The sequence below is a fragment of the Mesoplodon bidens genome, assembly GCF_964165515.1.
Source record: "Mesoplodon bidens genome assembly, chromosome: 8".
Classification (NCBI taxonomy): Eukaryota; Metazoa; Chordata; class Mammalia; order Artiodactyla; family Ziphiidae; genus Mesoplodon; species Mesoplodon bidens.
Window position 1 is genome coordinate 111,030,503 of NC_138165.1, and position 18,769 is coordinate 111,049,271.

Genomic DNA, 18,769 nt, shown 5'->3' on the forward strand with positions numbered 1-18,769 from the left:
TGTTATTAGGCCCCTCCCCTACCCCCAGGAGAACCAGTTCATTTCCCTTGATGCCAAATCCATTTGTTTTTGTTCTGTCTTCTTCAGGAATGAAACTTGTTCTTTGGCATCATGGCTGCAACCCCTGAATTTCTTTCAGTCTTGTGACCGTTGCTAATATTTTGTTGATTTTCTGTCTTTGTGGGTTTTATATCTTCTTAAAATATGACTTATTTGGAAGCAAGTTTTTAACAATCCCAGTGACTCAGCCTTTTGGTTTCTCCCCTGACACTCTGTGGTCAGGAAGCAGTCGTAGACCACCACCACGGCTTAATGTGCACGAAGGGATCCTTCTGGGCCTTGCAGAATCTCCCTTTTGTAAAAGGCCCCTAAACCCACAAGAAGAGTGTGGAGTTTTGTTTGTTTGTTTGTTTTTTGGCCGTGCTGAGCAGCTTGCAGGATCCTAGTTCCCCGACCGGGGATCAAACCCCAGGCCCTCCGCAGTGCAAGCACCAAGTCCTAACCACTGGACCGCCAGGGGATTTCCGAGTGTGGAGTGTTTATGTGTTGATCCTAGTCATCATCTTAAACTATATTACTTACGTATCCTTACTTATCGTAGTCCCCCAGCTGTGTCAGGGCTGTGAGAGCTGTGTTTCAACCCCACGCTGCTTCTCTGATTCACTTTTCTGTCGCTGAGTTCCTGCACATTCTGTGCCACTGGGACAGTGGGGAATTCACACACCTAATCCCTGCCAGTCACATCTACGTGAGGAGTTCTTATAGCGTAACCTTCCGTGTCCTCTTTATTGTTTTTGTTTGTTTGTTTGTTTTTTGCGGTACGTGGGCTTCTCACTGCTGTGGCCTCTCCCGTTGCGGAGCACAGGCTCCGGATGTGCAGGCTCAGTGGCCACGGCTCACGGGCCCAGCCGCTCCGCGGCATGTGGGATCTTCCCGGACCGGGGCACGAACCCGTGTCCCCTGCATCGGCAGGCGGACTCTCAACCACGGCGCCACCAGGGAAGCCCCTCTTTATTGTTTTCTTAATTTTATTTTTTTTTACTTTTAATTGTGGTAGAATACATATAACATTTACCATCTTAACCATTTTAAGATGGTTACAGTTCTGTGGCATTGAGGCTATTCACATTGTCCTGCAATCATTGTCACCATCCACCTCCAGAACTTTTACATCTTCCCCAAATGTTACTCTACCCATGAAGCACTAACTCCCCATCCCCTTCCCCCAGCCCCTGGCAACCACCTTTCTACTTTCTGTCTCTTTGATTCTGACTACTATAAGTACCTCACATGAATTAGCATCATATAGTATTTGTCTTTTTGTGACTGGCTTATTTCACTTAGCATAATGTCTTCAAGGTTCATTCATGCTATGGCATGTGTCACAATTTCCTTCTTTTTTAAGGCTGAATAATGTTCCCTCCTATGTATATACCACGTTTTGTTTATCCATTCATCTATCGAGGACACCTGGATTGCGTCCACCTTTTGGCTATTGTGAATAATGCTGCTAGGTGTGCAAGTATCTCTTAGAGACCCTGTTTTCAATTTTCTTGAGTAAATACCCAGAAGTGGAATTGCTGGATCATACGGTAGTTCTATGTTTACTGTTTTGAGGAACTGCTATACTGTTTCCCACAGTAACTGCACCATTTTACATTCCCACCAACAGTGCACAGGGTTCCAATTTCTCCACATCTTCACCAGCACTTGTTCTTTCCTGGTTTTTTGATGGTAGCTGTCCTGATGGGTGTGGGATGCCCTTTCTTTCTTTCCAGGTGGAATTTAACTTTGTCAGGGATGATACTGTGCTTTATTATTTTTTGGTCTTACATTTGTCTGACTCCACTGCCCACCTTTTGGATGTTATTCTGCATCACTTAGGTGTTTGATCTGATTTAGCATCCTATTTTCTCATGGATTCAGGGGACACATTGACAGGCCCTCCCACATCCAGCACAGAGCAGGCACTTCAAGGACAGAGCAAGGGGATGGGGGGGTCTGCAGGCTGACCACAAGGATCAAAATCAGGTGACAGTCAGGAGAATCTTCTAGGTGAGGGCTTCGTTGGAGCAAGTTGCTGCTTGAGGGGGAAGTGGAAGGGCCCCTGGGCCGGGAGGAGGGAACTCTTCCTCCTCTCTCTCAGCCCTTGACTGGCTGCTCAGAGGGTGGCAAGGGCGGGAATTTCTCTTGCCAGGCATGGAGAGCATCCTGGGACAGGGGGCGAGCTGGACCAGCTGACCTCCTGCAGAGAGAGGGCATTAGATGGAACAGAGACGGGAGAGGAAGAGCTCAGGGGAAGCCGAGGGGCTTTCGCTCTAGAGGAAGTTCAGTGTGACGGAGCCTGGCAGCGGCGAGACACCCAGGAGCCACGTGGGGAATGCTGGAGGGACCATGGCACCCACTCAGGGGCTGGCACAGGGGCCCTCCGGCCCGCCAATGATGGAGCGTGGTGACCGATGGAGCCAGTTCAGGAGAACCTGACTCGCCAGCGGCAGGAATGGGCACTCGGATGGGCTGGGGAGCTCCTCCCTTGGGCCCAGGCTCTCCATCCTCTGGGGAGGTTGTCTCCAGGCTCTCTTGGCCCAGCCCCTGTCTGTAAGGTCGCTGGGATGCGCTTCTCCAGTCGCTGCGTGGTGATTCATCTGCATGTCAGAAAATCATGCAAAGATAGACTCCCTTAACAAGTGAGATGTTGAAATTAGTTTCTAAAATCATGAAAATCCTTTTGCTTTCCTCTGAGGGCACCACGTGTTCCTTAAGGACACAGTGATTTTAGTGGGAGCAATGAGCTTGAGTCGGCTGTACCTGCTCGGATAGAAAGTGCTGGGCCCCTGGGACCAGGAGGACCTGGTGCCGAGAGGAGAGGCAGCTCGGCCGTTGGCTCTTGGCTTGACCTCGTGTTCTTCGGGGCACCTGCACGCGGCCAGGCATCCATCTCATGGGACTCCCACCTCTCCAGTGAGACCCCTCCAGGCCGCTCATGGAGAGGTGGCCCTGGGGAAGCCAACCTGCAGAGGTGACTTGGTTTGAGGCTCTCAAAGCCTCAGTGGACATCGACCATCTATAGCCTTTGGGGATGCTTTCAGGGTCTCTGGCGTCGAGGTGGCCGCCCTCCCCATCTCTCCCACGTGGTCTGAGATGAGCATGCCAGGGGTTGCACCCCAGCTCCACCACTCCTGGGCTGTGTGGCTCTGAGCAGGTTCCCTAGCCTCTTGGGGGCCCTCTGTCCCCATGTGTAAAATGGGAGAATAACACCTGCCCTGTTGGTTACTTGCAAGGATTAAATAAGCTAATGCCCGTAGAGGGCTTAGGAACAGGAGCTGGCCACGTGAGCTGCAGCTGTCACCACCTTCCCTGGTGCTTTCCCAGCATGTGGCAGTGGGAGGGGAAGTAGCAGGCCTTTTGCAGTTGATGTGTAACCGATCTAGAGCCTGATCTGCATTCTCTCCATTTATACCAACTTTCTTCCAAAGAGAATACAGACAGTGGCTCTTGATAGACACACAGGCACCTTAAGGCACCAAAATATGACCTGGTATCACATTACGCAGTCCCCAAAACCCTCCAGAGGGGATGAAATCAACAGAGTATTTAAGCAGGGAGGAGAGAGAAGCATCTCACAAGTTGCTGGCTGAGGATGGGTTGAGGCCCAAACCACTCTGCGCTTTCTAGAAGCCAGAACAGACCGGGAAAGTTAAGAGAGCTGTCCCTGGCCAGGAGCGCAGTGTGCCCCAGCGCACCTGCTCCTTCAGTGAGTGTGCCGTCAGCCAGAAGCCTGCTGAGGGCCGGCGCTGGGTGTGCAGGAGATGCAGTCTCCGAGGCCCCGCGGTGGCTAACCAAGGGTTAGAAGACGGCGTGATGCATGGTCAGAGAGGGCTCTGTGCTGAGCAGGGCAGAGGAGGTGATGGTTCACTGGGCCTTGAGGGTTGAGTAGGAGTTTTTACTGGACACACAGAGTTCCTGTTTTTTCATTTTGTCGTTTGCGTTTTTGATTTCTTTCCCAGAGTAGACTGAGAAAGGCTGAAGGTAACATGTTCAAACCAAGTTCTGTTTACATCATCTTCTGGGGCATTCAGTGACAGGCCAGGCATGTAGCTGCCTGGGCATTTGGCTCCCAAGTGGCTGTACCCAGGAGAGTCCTGGAAGTGGGTGGTTTTCACCCTGCTGGCCCTATCTGGGTGAGCAAAAAGTGATTCAACAAGAACATGCCCAGCAAGGATTTTTCCGATAGCTATTAGGAAAAGGTCTGGACAGAATACAGAGAGAATATTTTAGAATTTATACTTTTAACCTGTGGAAAATGTAGAAAAGCATAAAGCAGAAAATAAAGATCATCTGTAATTACACCACTCAGAGATAACCCCCTCTTGACATTCCCTTCAGATTTATTGTTTTTATTGAGGTATAACTGACGTAGAATAAACTGAATATGTTTAAATTGTCTCATTTGGAAGGTTTTGGCACAGGTATACACCCACGTGGACCCAAGACCGTAAGCATGTATATCCGTCACCTCCAGAAGTGTCCCATGCCTTTGTCCCCTCCCCCTCCTGCCCCCTCCCATCACCCCTGCTGGGCCCTGGGGTCAGGCTGGCACTTCCTGTGAGTCGCTAAGGGCCACTCAGTTTGCAAATCCACAGGGAGGGCCGCTCGTCTTGAGGTGGGGTTGGTTCTGTGAACACATCTTCTGGAAGCCAGGCCTGTTTGCTCACCTGGTGGGGGATGTTCCCATTTCACAGAGAAAGAAACTGTGGCCGAGAGGTGGCGAGGCCTCCTCTGGGCCTGGCCTGGGGGTGGGGGTGGGCAGTGTGCTGGGGGCCCTGGAGGCTCACGGGCTCTGAATTCAGCCCCCAGCCAGTCACTCTGACGAGCAGGCCCCCCAGCAGGTGCCCTTCCCTCGGCTCACCTCCCACCGGTCGCCCCAGCCCTGGGAGGACCGTGTGAGTCTGCGGCTCCGTCTCTGCAAACGTGAGGTGGGCCCGTCCTGCAGACGTGCGGCCACAGGCCAAGGGCACAGGCATGAAGCGAGACCTATCAGGTCCTCACTTCTGAGCCCTCATCTCTCGTTAGAGAACCCAAATGCCCCAGAGCCCCAAGGTCCCCCGTGGGGGGACCTGCGCCCCATCTTTCTGGCCCCAGGCACATGGCCGTAGGGATCTCACTGCCATTTCTCCTCCCGTCAGGGACATTTTCCAGCTGTTTCTCTAGGTGCCCCCAGGCTCACTGAACTGAATGATGCAGACGCCAGGGAAGGTCCTGCCTTGACTCGCTGCTGTCTGCCTGGCAGCCTTGCACTCGGCCTTTTAAAGACATGAGTTATGAATGATTAAATTTGCAGCCACCCAGGATTGGAACCCATCTGGCCCCAAACAGCTGGTTTTAAAACTTTGGGCAATTTTATTCAGTGTTAAAACCATAACGATTTCCTCTCTTCCCAATGAAAGAAACCACATCAGGCTCTTTTTTTTTTTTTTAATCTAAGTGTCATTCTCCTCTACTTAAAAATGAAACTGGTTTCCAGAATCACGCAAACAGCTTGCCCAGCCTCATCCCAGTTGTAGGAACGACAGCAAAGAGAACAGCCAGGCTCTGGGCTCCCCCAGGGCAGGAGAGCAAGGGCAGCGGGGTAGGGGCGTCTGTTTCCGAGGAGCACAGGTCCCGCCCTCGGGAGACAGACTGTGGCTCACAGAGGGGTGGGAGCTGCCGCCCAGGGACCAGCCCAGAGCCAGGCCGGGTCAAGGCCACAGGGCAGGCCCTGCAGCCAGCCCAGGGCAGGGCGGTGCACAGACAGTGCGGGCTAGAGTGTGACCACTGAGGCCGAAGGGCAGGGTGGCCGCTCAGGGCCTGAGCCGGCCGGGGCGGGGGCAGGTGGCTGCTGGCTGTGTGCAGCCCAGAGCGGGGGGGCAGCAGGACGAGGCCGACCCGAGCGTCGGGGAGGGACCCCCTCACGGGGGGGACTGTGGCCTGAGGACACGGCCCTCGGAGCCCATTCCAACCAGGCCCTCGGCCTCTGCCCCCCCCCACCCCCCGCACTAACTCCGGGGCTTGTGGGCCCCTGCTTCCCTGACCTTCCAGGGACTCGGGAACCACCCAGCACCCTTAGATCAGACCCCTCCAGCGCTCACATCAGCCCATGGCTTTCTGTCGCGAGCACCCAGCGCCCTGAGATGCGCGTTCATCTTCGTTCGCCGTAAACCAGCCCTTCCAGAGCAGGAGGGGAGCCTGCCGCGCTTCCTGACCCTCCTGGGGACAGTCCGAGGCACCATGCTTCACTCCCACGCAGAATGTCCTCTGATAAACTGGGCGTCACCATCTGGTTCACCTGACAAATATTAACATGCAGAGCCGCTGGGTACCAGGGAGGACATCCGCGTGAGTCAGGAGGAGAGGACAGCAAAGCGGTTCTGAGACAAGAAAGAACCGTCCGCCCGCCCTAAACAAGGCACTAGATGCAGAGGCGGGGGTGGGGTGGGGTGCTGGGACCTTAGGGAGGAGGCCGGGCGACATTTGAGCCTGAGCTTTGCCCGGAAGGGCGATCCAGGTGGGGAGCGCAGAGCGGATGCCACGAGCAGTGAGGGGCGGGGGACACACGGAGGGGCGACCGACCTTCAGAATGGGGCTGCAGCTCCTCCCCGAGTCTGTGTCTAAGCCTTCCTGAGCTACCTGCGACCCCTGGCGCTTCCTGTCCACGCAGATGGGCTTTCTCGGGGTGTCCTGACAGGGCAGCGGTGGGGAGCAGCCCCTTCCCCACGGCTGGCCCTCGGGTGCACGTGCCGTGCCGTGTGGACCCTGAGGGGGCCACACCCGGGCTGTTGGGAGGCGGCGCGAACTCAGGGGCTTTCAGAGGCTCCCGCATCTCCCTCCCCGGACCCCTGAGGGCCCCGGGAGCCTCACTGCTTCACACCCAGCCGGGCGCCCCTTCCCAGGGTGTCGAGGGCGGGTCAGCCCTGCGCCGCCCGCCCCCCGGTCCTCTCCTGGGGGCTCCTCCGAAGGGCTTTCCCTCTTGCCAGCCTTTCATCTTCCCCGTTCCCCACCATTACTCCTGACTTCTCGAGCTAAAACCCCGGGGGGTCCTCCCCATCTGACCAGCTTCCAGGCACCCGGCCTGCCTGTCCAGGCCTGGGGGACAGTGGGACCCTCCAGGCGGCGGGTGCAGAAGCAGACACCTCAGCGTGCAGGCAGGTGCAGCCCGAGGCTGCTTCCAGCTTCTGCCGCTGGCCTCACCTCCACTTCCATGTGCCGCGGGTTCCCTGTGTTTGTGGTTTTATTTGTAATTACTCACAGAGTTGTACTTTTGCTGCTATGAAATGTCACTTTGTTAGCTTGGTCCCCCTGCCGAGATGTGTCCAGCCTGGAGTCTGTTACTTCAATTAGGTAAATGGGCTCGTTAGCGTCCCACCCCGTCACATGTCGGGGGACGTGGCACCCAGGGGCGCGGTCTCATCACGGGGATCCTGGAGAGGCGTGTGGAGCCCCCGCCATCGCGTCCCCCGGGAGAGCAGAGAGGCCTCGTCGTGGCTCCCTCCGACCACAGCCCTCCCCGACCCCAAGTCTCCGACCCTGCCGGGACACGGCGTGCTTGTCACTGGCCACCAGTCCCCGCCGTGCTGAGAACCAGCGGTGCTGGGAGGGGATGGCTCTTGCGCACTTTGGCCCGGCTTCCAGGCGCACAGGCTCTGGCAGGAGGTGAGAGCCCTGCAGAGGCTCCGGGGCCCCCCGCCAGCTCCCTGGCCTCAGACTCTCGGCGGGGCAGGGACGGAGCATGCTCTTCCTGCCTGCGAGGGGCCCCTGTGCCCGGCCTGCCCTCCCGGCCCCAGGGGCAGCCTTCCCTTCACTTCTGTTTAAGGCAGCCCGTCAGCTGTTACCTGTAACCAGCACCACTGTCCACCTGCTCCTCTCCCAAGTCCACAGGCTTCCTCTGAGAGCCCGTCCTCCCCTCTGCCCCGGCCGGGCCTTCAGCTTCCCGTTCCTTCAGCTTCCCGTTCGGCTCTCCGTTCTGCGCACCCACCGTGGGCTGGTCAGAGCCCCGTCTATGGTGTGTGAACTCCTTCATCTACCCTACTGTCCACCTGCCCAGCCGCTCAGCCATCCACCCACCCGCCTACCTACCCATCCCCCCGCCTCGTCCCCCCACGCAGTAACTCTTGAGCCCCGAGGGTCGCACACTAGAATGGCTCTTCCCAGCCCCCTGCCGTCACCACCTCTCTGGCCACGCCCCCCCTTCCTCACCTACCCCCTCCCCAGATCTGCAGCAGAGGACAGGTCAGGCCGCCTGCCCCACTTCCTGCTTCCGGCCTGCTCCCGAGCCTCGAGGTCTGGGAGTTGGCTGGGCGCAGGCCCCGAAGGGGGCAGGGCTAGTTCAGTCTAGTCTACACCCCTTCCAGTGCTCGGACCTCGGGGCTGCTTCTGAGCCCCGCATCCCCAGTTCCCAGCTGTAAGTCGATGATCACCATGGGACCCCACCTCAGGGTAGCTGTAAAGAGCTCTGAGCAGCGCCCGAATATTGTAGGGACTGGAGTACCAGCTCCTCCGCATTTTACTCTGGGAAGACAGAGGCAGAGGGGGAGGAGTCCGAGGGGCCAGGGGCTCCCACCTGAGCGCACACCCCTACCAGGCCTGAGCGCCTCAAGTGGCAGCTTGCCGTCCACCCATGTCCCTGAGTCTGAGAATTCCCAGCGCAGCCCCTCCCCCCAGGGATTTGGAAGGGCCAGCCGGTGGGGCGGGGCGGGTGGGTGCTTGCAGGCAGAGGATGCAGCAGGGCCTGGGGGGAGGGTCGGTGCCCCGACCCCACCCCAAAGAGCGGCAAGAAGGTGGACAGTGGACGTTCAGCCCGAAGAGGGGATGGGGAGGAGGCCTGGCGGGGGGAGGACCCAGTGGAGAAGCTTCCTCACCTGCCTGGCATCCATGGGAGCCAGTCTTAGACTTGGGGGAAATGAGCGAATTTTGCTTTGTGCAGGGCACTGCTTGACCATTTGTAATTTCTGACTGTACCTTCATCGAGGCAGGAGGGTAGAAACATTTCACGTGACAATTTGTCTGCTTGAGGTTTCTAACTGGTGAACATCCAGACACAGAGGATGTGAGCTCGGTGCTGGGTGCTGCAGCCCAGCCCACAGGTGCCGGAGGAAGAGCGGCGGGCGGCGGTCTGCAGGACCCTGTGCCGCTGGCCCTCCCTGGGGCGGGCTGATTCCTCCTCCTCACTCCCCGGCAGAGGCCTGGTGGCCTCGCGGGTGATGAACCAGGGTCCGGTCCCAGCAAGCTGTTCTCGCGGCCGCAGTTTCCATGTCTGTGAGGGGCAGGCCTTGGGAACCATGTCGGGAGTGGTGTGAGGATGAAACAGTATGTGAGAGTGAGACCCTGTGCCCCGGACAAGAGGAAATGCGGTCCCCATTCTGTCGCTGTCGCCCAGGGAGACATCGTCATCAGACCCGCTATTAGCAGGCAGGGCCTTTGCTGGGCCCCGAAACAACTGATGAAGAAATGATCCAGTTGGAGCCTAGACGCCCCCTCCAGGGATCACGGGGACCCCAGGGCGTCCTGGTGGCCTCAGAGTCAGACGGGGCTCCCCGGCGGGCCCTGGGCTGGGAGCCCCGATGGATGTGGGCTGTGGACAGAAGAGTCCCTGACCCGCAGCGGGGGCAGGCGGGCCCGGCGAGGCCGGAGGCTGACAGTCGTCTGGGGGCTGTCGTTGCAGTGAGCCTCCTCTTCATGGCCACCGCCTGCCAGGACGCCACCTTCAGCACCCTCCTCCACGAGCTTTGCCTCGCCCAGTTCCAGGTGGACATGGAGGCCGTCGGGAGGCCGCTGTGGTGCGACTGGGGCAAGACCATCGGGTGAGTCCGCGTCTCCGGCGTGTGGGGCGTGTCGGGGGGCGGGGCCGCGGGCCCGGTGAGAGGGTTTCCCTCAAGGCCACGCTTGCGGTTCTTCACCGAAGTCCAGGGTGTGGAGGCGCCGCGGGCCGGGTCCAGGGTGAGGGCGAAGGAGGGCGCCCCTGCCAGGTGGGCGTGGACGGTGGGGTGGAGGAGGCCCGAGCGCGGCGACCTGGGGTCACGGTGGGTGGCGGGCGCCAGCGTGGCAGGCGGCGGGCAGAGGGTTCCGTTTGGCCCTTGTCTGGTCTGGGAGGCCGGTAGCCGGGAGCAAAGGTCTGGCGGCCGGGCCGAGTCCCTGTGACAGGAGCCCCCGAGTGCAGGGCCGTACCCGCAGCTTCCCTCCATCCCCGCGGTCCGGCCAGGGCTGTCCTTCCTGCCTGCTCGGGGCTCGGAGCTCCCTGGAACCATGGGCGGCGCAGCTCGAGCTGAGCCCCTTCCCCTTCCTGACGCAGTCCTTCTGCCAAGACGTCCTTCTTCCTGACCCACAGGGCTCATCCCTGGCCCCTCGGCCGCTCAGCGGGGTCGGCGTCTCTCCCCGCCCAGGCCCGGTCCCCTCCGTCTTCTGCAGCAAAGATCAGAACTTGGTGTGTCTGCAGTCGCTATCCCAGGTTGTGTTTCTGCTTCAGCGTTCAGGGCCCGGGAGCATCTGAGGGCTCCAGTGGGCGAGTAAAGGCAAAGAGAAATACCCTCCAGATGCCGAGGTAACAGGTGGGCGGCCGACCCTGCCAGGCAAGCAGGGTCTGCAGAGTGTCTGCGGGTTTCCAGCCTGGGCTCCGATGTCCTCTGTACAAAGACCTGCACCTCGGTTTACAACACAGCGCAGGACACACAGGAGCTGGGCAGGGGGATGCTTGCTTCCTGCCCCTGCAATTAACATGGAACCCGCAGGACCCTCCAGGGTCTGAGCAGAGGCTGAGCGGGGGCCCGGCCAGGTGGGGTCTCCTCACCCTCCTCCTTCTCCGCGGCCTCTTCCCAGACTTCAGGGTCTCCTTTTCTGAGCTGAGAAATCAATCATGAGTTAGAAATCAAAGGGGGGTGGGGGGCAGGATGTTAAAAATCAGCAGAGCCTGTTCTTTAGGCTAGTTGGCTTTCTGCCTCCGCTGAGTGATTTGTGTCTAAATTAAAGAGTGCACATTATTATGATGCAGAGAAGACACCACGAGGGTCCCTGGGGAACAACATTCCCCACCCCCTCAGCTCTGTGCAAGTGATTTGTGTAGACAGATTCCAAACAGGTGGCCTCGCAGAAGAGGTAATGCAATTGGCAAGTGACGTTCTGAACGAAGCAGTGGTGACACGTTACTAGAAACGAAGCCACCGCAGACGGTTTCCGACTCTGCTTAGAGTGCAAACAGGAGTAATTATCACCGGGGCCCCAGAGTTTGCCATCATCCGAGCTGAGCCGTGTGGTGATACAGCTGAAAATAGAAGCTGGGGGTGGAGGTGAGGTTGCTAGGAAATTTCTTTATTTAAAAAGAAAATCAAGATAATTGTGGGAGGGAGAAGCAAAAGTCCTCATCACAAGAGCATCTCAGCAAATCAGCTGGGGCCAGCCAGCCCCGGGGTCTGTGGTCAGCAGAATAACAGCCCCTAGGGATGACCACATCCTAATCCTGGGAACCACGTCCTAATCCTGGAACCTGGTCATATGTTACATTACATGGTGAAGGGGAGGTAAGTTGCAGATGGAACTCAGGTTGCTAACCAGGTGACCCTGAGATGGGGGGATTATATGGATTATCTGGGTGGGTCCAACACCATCACAAGGGTCCTTAAATTGTCCCAGCTTTGGCAGTTACAGCACCTTCAAATTGGCTTTTGTGTTCTTTTGACATCTTCCCCCACCCCGCATCCTTTTGGGGGCAGTTCCTTACTTTCTGGCACCATGAGATTCTCCAGGCTCATTTTGTGCATTTTCTGCCCCAGCCCTGGAATCAGCCATTTTTCCAAGGAGCCCCGGTTCCTTTGATTAAAGAACGATGCTCAGAAGCCAAGATAAACATACACATATATTGCTACCAGGGATTTAGATGTGACCAATGAGACCACCCAAGCACAAGAAGAAAAATAACACGGGAGAACCCCCCTTTAACCTTGATGTAGGGAAAAGCTATATATAATGATATTTATTTCAAGGAACTGGCTTAACGATCATGGGTGTGCCAAGTTCAAATCTGTAGAGCAGGCTGAGGCTGGAGATTCTTGGGCGGAGCCAAGGCTGCAGCCTTGAGGCAGAATTTCTTAGCTTGCTCTTAAGACCTTTCAACTGGAGGCTGAAGCCCACCCACATGATCAGGAGGATCTCTCTACTTAAAGCCAGCTAATTGTAGAGGTGAACCACATCTCAGAACTTCCCCAGCAACACCTAGGGTTGGTGTTTGGTTGAGTAACTAGGGACTAAAGCTTGAGCAGCTTGATGCAGAGAACTGCCCATCACGCTGGGGCTCTGAGTCAGAGCTGTCCTCAAAGGTAGCTTCCGAGAGTGTCATTTCCCCCCACTGCATTTCTCCATCCTTTTCACCCCATTCCCACCCACTCCCTGTGGGTACCAGTCTCATTAGCTTCTGGTTTTTCCTTCTTGTATTCCTTTGTACAAATGGGCAGGTGGACATATTTTTTTTCTTATATCCTCTTCTTTCTTACATGAAGTATTGGGTTGGCCAAAAAGTGCCTTCGGTTTTTAAGTAAAAATAAAAGCCACATTTTTCATTTTCACCAAGAACTTTATTGAACAACGTATTCACCCTTTTGTTCCACTACCTTCTGCCATTTTTCAGGCAACTTCATAATTCCATCTTCCCAAAACTTTTTATCTTTTTGAGCAAAGAACTGTTCCAGGTGCCTTTTACAGTCTTCCAGGGAATTGACATTTTTTCCATTAAGAGAATTTTGTAAAGACCTAAATAAATGGAAATCTGAAGGTGCAATGTGTGGTGAATATGCTGGATGAATTAGAACTTCCCAGCCAAGCTGTAACAGCTTTTGCCTGGTCATCAAAGAAACATGCAGTCTTGCATTATCCTGATGGAAGATTATATGTTTTCTGTTGACTAATTCTGGATGCTTTTCGTCGAGTGCCGCTTTCAGTTGGTCTAATTGGGAGCAGTACTTGTTGGAATTCATCGTTTGGTTTTCCAGAAGGAGCTCCTAATAGAGAACTCCCTTCCAATCCCACCATATACACAACATCACCTTCTTTGGATGAAGACCGGCCTTTGGTGTGGTTGGTGGTGGTTCATTTCGCTTGCCCCACGATCTTTTCCGTTCCACGTTATTGTACGATATCCGCTTTTCATCGCCCATCACAGTTTGTTTTAAAAACAACATTTTCATTACATTTCAGTAGAGAATCGCATGCGGAAATACAGTCAAGAAGGTTTTTTTCGCTTAACTTATGTGGAACCCAAACATCAAAGCGATGAACATAACCAAGCTGGTGCAAATGATTTTCAGCGCTTGATTTGGATATTTCGAGTGTGTCGGCTATCTCCAGCGTGGTATAACGTTGATTGTTCTCAATTAATATCTCGATTTGATCGCTGTCAACTTCAGTTGGTCTACCCGACCGTGAAGCATTGTCCGGTGAGAAATCTCCAGCACGAAACTTCACAGACCACTCTTGACACGTTCGATCAGTCACAGCACCTTCTCCATCCACTGCACAAATCTTTTTGTGCGTTTCAGTTGCATTTCTACCTTTCTTGCCGAAAATGTTGCTTTTTTCTTCCATCTTCAATATTAAAATGGCTACACAAAAATTCACCAATTCGACATCTTTTTTTAAACGCAGGCTGACATGACAGCTATCACATACAGTCTAACAAAATTGTTTCCAATGACGCTAAAGACAATTGAATGCTACTGGAGCCGCCTTACAGAGAAAAACCGAAAGAACCCTTTGGCCAACCTAATACACTATACTGCACTACAGAATTCCTACACCATACTATTCCATAGATGGTCTTATACTATACTGTACTATACTATAGTCTTTTACTATAGATAGTCGTATACTACACTATGCTATCAATACTCTTATGCTATACTATACCATAATATAGATATTCTTATACTATACTATAGGTATCTTTATACCATACTGTACGATGATATACTATAGATATTCTCATACTATACTATAAATATACTACACTATACTATAGATACTCATACTAAACTATAGATATTCTTATACTACACTATAGATATTCTTTTTGCACTTGGGGTTTTCTTTTTTCACTGAGCAGTATATCCTGGAAACCAGTCCTTATCAGTGCACAGAGAATGTTCCCATTCATTTTTACAGCTGGATAATACTCCACCATGCATAGTATCTCCATCGCTTTCCTATGAAGAGGCATTTAGGTTTTCCCAGTAGTCTCCAGTTTCACATAGTGTTGAAGTGAATGACCTTGTGCAGATGCATTTTCATATTGTTGGAGCTGTATCTTCAGGGTCAACGGTAAGAGCACACGTGGTTTTATTAAGCACTGCCCATTGCTCTCCTGAGGGTGCACCGGTTTGCACCCCGCCAGCAGTGGAGGGTCCGTTTCCCCAAGCCTCGCCAGCAGACTGTCATCAGATGTTGAATGTTCCCCGTTGGATGAATGAGAACTGGTGTCTGAGTGGAGTGTTAATTTGCCGTCTCCAGTTACAAGTGAATCTGAACATCTTTCCTACGTTTAACGGCCATCCTCAAATCTTTTTTTGAGTTGTTTGTTCATGTCTTTTCCCATTTTCTGTCAAGACCATTTCTGGTCCTTTTTAAAGAGTTCTTTATAAGTCAGAACAGAGAGTAGGCCTTTGTGTGTGATACATGTTAGATATTTTCTCCTAGTTTTTTAGTTGTCTTTCGACTTGTTTTTAGCATTTTTGGTGCCCCATAATATTTTTTTAAAGTAGTCACATGAGAGCTTATCTTTTATCACCTCTGGATCTGAGTCATAGTTGGAAAGCTTTTCCCTATACCAAGATTCAAGAGGAATCCAGCCATGTTTTCTTCCTGAGCTCATGTACGGTTTCAGTGGCAACGTCTAAACCCCTGGTCTACCTGGAGTTAATTGTGGTTTGTGGTGTGAACTATGAAGCAAATTTTGTCTTCTTCCAGATGAGCTGCCCAGTTGTCCTGTTTATTAATGAACCCATCTTTGCCCCCAGTGATTTGAGATGCCACTTCGCCCTTTACTAAGTTTCCCGGTGCATTTTGCTCATACTTTTATAAATGGTCCCTTTTCAAGCCTTCCCCATATTACATCTACAACGTTAATTTCATTAATGTTGCATCTACAACATTAATTTCTCCTCCAGAACCATCAATGGGTGCTCACTGCCTACTGAATGCTTACTTAGTTGTCAATTCCCTCAGTCCAAGAAAAGAGTTTATTATTATAGCTCACATTTACTGAGCACTTACTATGAGCTGGGCATCATGCTAAGCCCTGAACATTCACTCTCTCATTTAAGTAGGCAGTGACTCAGGAAGAGGCAGAACTGTTGTAATTCCCACTGTATCTGCCCAGGGTCGCAGCTAGTAAGGAAGGTCTCTTCGAGTCAAAGTCCCAGCTCTTGACACTCCCCAAGGGCACTAGGCGGCCGCTTCCTGAATCTCAGGGGGCAGTGTGGGGATGCTTTTTGTATAAGTGTGGCTCTCCGGGAGGTGGATGCTGGTCTTCAGTGGCCATCTCTGCCCCCGCCAACATCCAGTGGGCCTGGTGAAGTTCATTTGCATTGGATAATGATGCCAAAAGCTTGGCCTCTGTGCACAGGTGCCAAATAGAATCTCAGAGACAGAGTTTTGGGTGAAGTAGAAAAGCTTTATTGCTTTGCCAGGCAGAGGGGGACACAGCAGGCTCCTGCCCTCAAAAACTGTGTCCCAACCTGGGAGGATTTGGTGAGGAGTTTTTAGCAGTAGTTCAAGGGTGGGGTTACTGATAAGATTAGGGTGTGCGCCTTTAATCTGGTCTCATAGTAATCTCTTGATGAGCTTCTCTGGTTCCTTTAATCTGGCCTCAGTTGGTCTTCTCTGGAATGAAGAATGCCAACATCTTCCATTTGTTGGGTTTTAGTTCTGTAAGGAGCTCAAAGATACTATGTGTGTCCCTTGAGGTGGAACCAGGACCCTGGCCCAAGGCTGCACTGTTGTTTCTTGACTGTTCCTCCCTTGTCTCTGCATCCCCTCCCTTCCCTGATTAGCAACTGTTCAAATCTGCCCTCTGGAACTCAGGGAAGGTCATGGGGGCTGGAGTCTATTCCCTACAAACAAGAAACGGGGGACACAGAAAGGCTTCCGTGCCCAGGAGCCCCACAGGGTCCTGCTCAGTTTCAATACCAAGCCTGGTGCTCGAGCCAAGGGCAGACTTTCCAGGGTCTGCTGGAACGGTGGAGGTCTGGGGGGTCTTGGGGGTGGACAAACTTGTCCAAAGGATTGGGTGGAAGGAGAACAGAAGAGAGACCCAGAGAGAAGGCTAGGCGTAGTGAGGGTGTAAGCAGGAGGGCCATCACCACGACCAGAGCGCAGTGACCAGAGGGAGAGCAGGGACCCAAGGTGGGGGACCAGCAGGCAGAGAACGGCTGGCTCAGGGAGTTCTCCTGGAGCTGGAGGGCTACAAGCCAGGTGGGCGTCTGGCAAAGGGCATGGGTGTTGGGAAGGACCCCTGTCCAAGCCAAGTGCAGCTAAGGCCTGTGGGTGAGGCAAAGGCCACAGCTCAGCAAGCAGCACTGGGCAGTTGTTGGGGTCTGGGGTTCAGGGCCAGGCTGCAGCTGAGGGTGGGAAGCCCCTAAAGCAAGCGCACCTAGGGCCAGAGCCGCCTGGTGCCTGCCGCCTGAGGTCAAGGCGTCTCTGATCTGGCAGAGGGAACCTTCTGGGCTCTCCCAAAATCAGAAAAGACTCCAGTTCAAAACAGCTGCAAGTCAGAGGAGATCACCTTCGCACTAAGTGACCAGACAAATGCGAGCCAGACAGTCTTCCATAGGACGCACGCTCCAGAACACTTGGGGCTGGAGTCCACCGTGGGCGCGCCGGGGCCTGCCCCTGCTGGCCGGCTCTCAGCGCTGCTGTGCATTGCTGCTCACGGATAGGAATTTCTCGAGGGAAAGCAAAGGGCTGATGACTTGTTCTAACAAGAGGACAGTGGACATTCTTGAGTGACCTGCCCAGGCACCTGCCCTGGCATGCTTCGTTTTTGCATTTCAAGGTTTGTAACAGTTAGAGCTCACCCTGGGACCATAGCTGCGCAACGAGATTCTGTGTTTGAGCCAATGCAGGCACCTCTCTCTCCAGCAGCCCTGGACCAGGACCCCTGGCTCCTCCGTCGTGAGAATGGCTCGGGGGTTACTCCTGAGTCCTTCTGTGTTTGAGGATGCTTTGGGGGCCCTCAGATTCCACAGGTGTCTGACCCATCCCCACTCTGGGTCCCTGCAAGGCCAGTGAGCCCAGCAGGGCAGGCTCCCCAGTGTGCGCCAGGCCAAGTCCACTGTGTCCCAGAGGTCAGCTCGTTAAAGTGCAGCCCTGGTTCACTAATGGAAATTTAACACGATTTAACATTAACTGGGAATGTAATCTAATTGGGGAAGCTATAGAGGACGTGGGGGAATGTGTCATCAGAAACTCTCATTTCCAGAGACCTTTCTGTTGGTATTGTTTGGGGAGGGAGAGGAATCTAGCATGTGCAGAACTCAACCAGGAAAGGGCTGGTTTTAAAGTGACTGCATATCGATTTTCTCCCCCAGACAATAAATGCCGGGTGGATTTAGGAGACCAGGGGGCAGCCCTGCTCCCCCACTTCCTGCACAGCTTCAGGCTCTAAGGTGTCACCTGGGCCGGGGAAGGTATCAAAGGTGGTCAGAGGTGGCCCAGGGGCACGGGGCACCGCCTTCTGAGACTGGTCATCAGAGAACCCAACTTCAGCTTCATCCCAGTCTCTCTGCCCCAAAGCCTCCAGGTTTGTAAACCCTGACTGTGTCCGCCTCGGCGCACGGCAGCTTCGGGGTCCAAGGGACCCAGGTCCCCGTGGCCAGCTCCCGGGAACCCCTCCCTGCCACGCTGGCCCCATGCTGGGCCGTGAGAGCCCTGCAGCCTGGCTTGAGCCGCGGCCCAGCGATGAGGCTGGGTCTCTGGCCTGCGAGTGGAGGAGCAGCCCAATGAGTTCAGGGAAGGGCCCAGAAGCAGGGAGCAGGGGGCTTGCGGAGCTGCTCCTGCAGCCGTGGGCTGCGAGCCTAGCCCTCCCGTTCCAGGTGCCTGTTGGTTTAGGCCTGGTGCGCTGACCCACCGCGGGGTCTTTCCTGGGCCTGCCGTGATCCCCGGCCTGCTGTTGGAACAAAGGGCCTTCTTTGTGTGTCCCGTGAAAAGAGTCAAGTCAGGAAATTCTTCCCAGCTCAGCAGCAGCATTGCAACAGCTGCTTTGGTTTTGATCCCAACGGGAACTGGGAGCAGGCATCTTCCTTAACCACGGAGGTCCCTCTGGGGCAGCGGCCGTCACCCTCCTGGGGTTCCTGCTGTGCTCGGCCCATCCCTCCCGGGGCTCAGGGGGGCCCACGCCCAGGGTGCTGGGCAAGCCTCTCACCGGAGCCCTGCAGGACGCCTGGCCTGGAGGCCGGCCCACCTGCGCACCCCTCACAGCCGGGAGCTTTCGGAGCTGGGCCCGGGGCCCTCGTGGGTTGTCTGTCAAGGATCTGCCCTGATACTCACCCGTGCTCAGGCCACATGCTCGTCGGGACGACCTGGCACAGACGCCCCTCCCACACCCTCTGCCCACCTGCATGCCGGGGACCCTCCAGGTGTCCCACAGCACAGCCGCCCCCTCAGGCCCAGGAGTGTGGACAGCTGGCGGCCGATCTTGGACCTCTGGGGGCCTTCGGGAAGGGACCGTGCCAGGAACACCCCCCAGCTCACCCTGAGA

General features: G+C 54.8%; 1 protein-coding gene across 1 annotated transcript in view; it reads left to right on the plus strand.

Moving 5' to 3' along the window:
• The window catches only part of RAMP1 (receptor activity modifying protein 1), a 51,088-nt gene that overhangs the window by 6,845 nt on the left and 25,474 nt on the right, over positions 1-18,769 (plus strand). Inside the window, exon 2 of the mRNA XM_081241847.1 lies at positions 9,698-9,836. Coding sequence (XP_081097973.1) covers positions 9,698-9,836 — 139 coding nt within the window. The remainder of the gene's footprint in view (positions 1-9,697; positions 9,837-18,769) is intronic.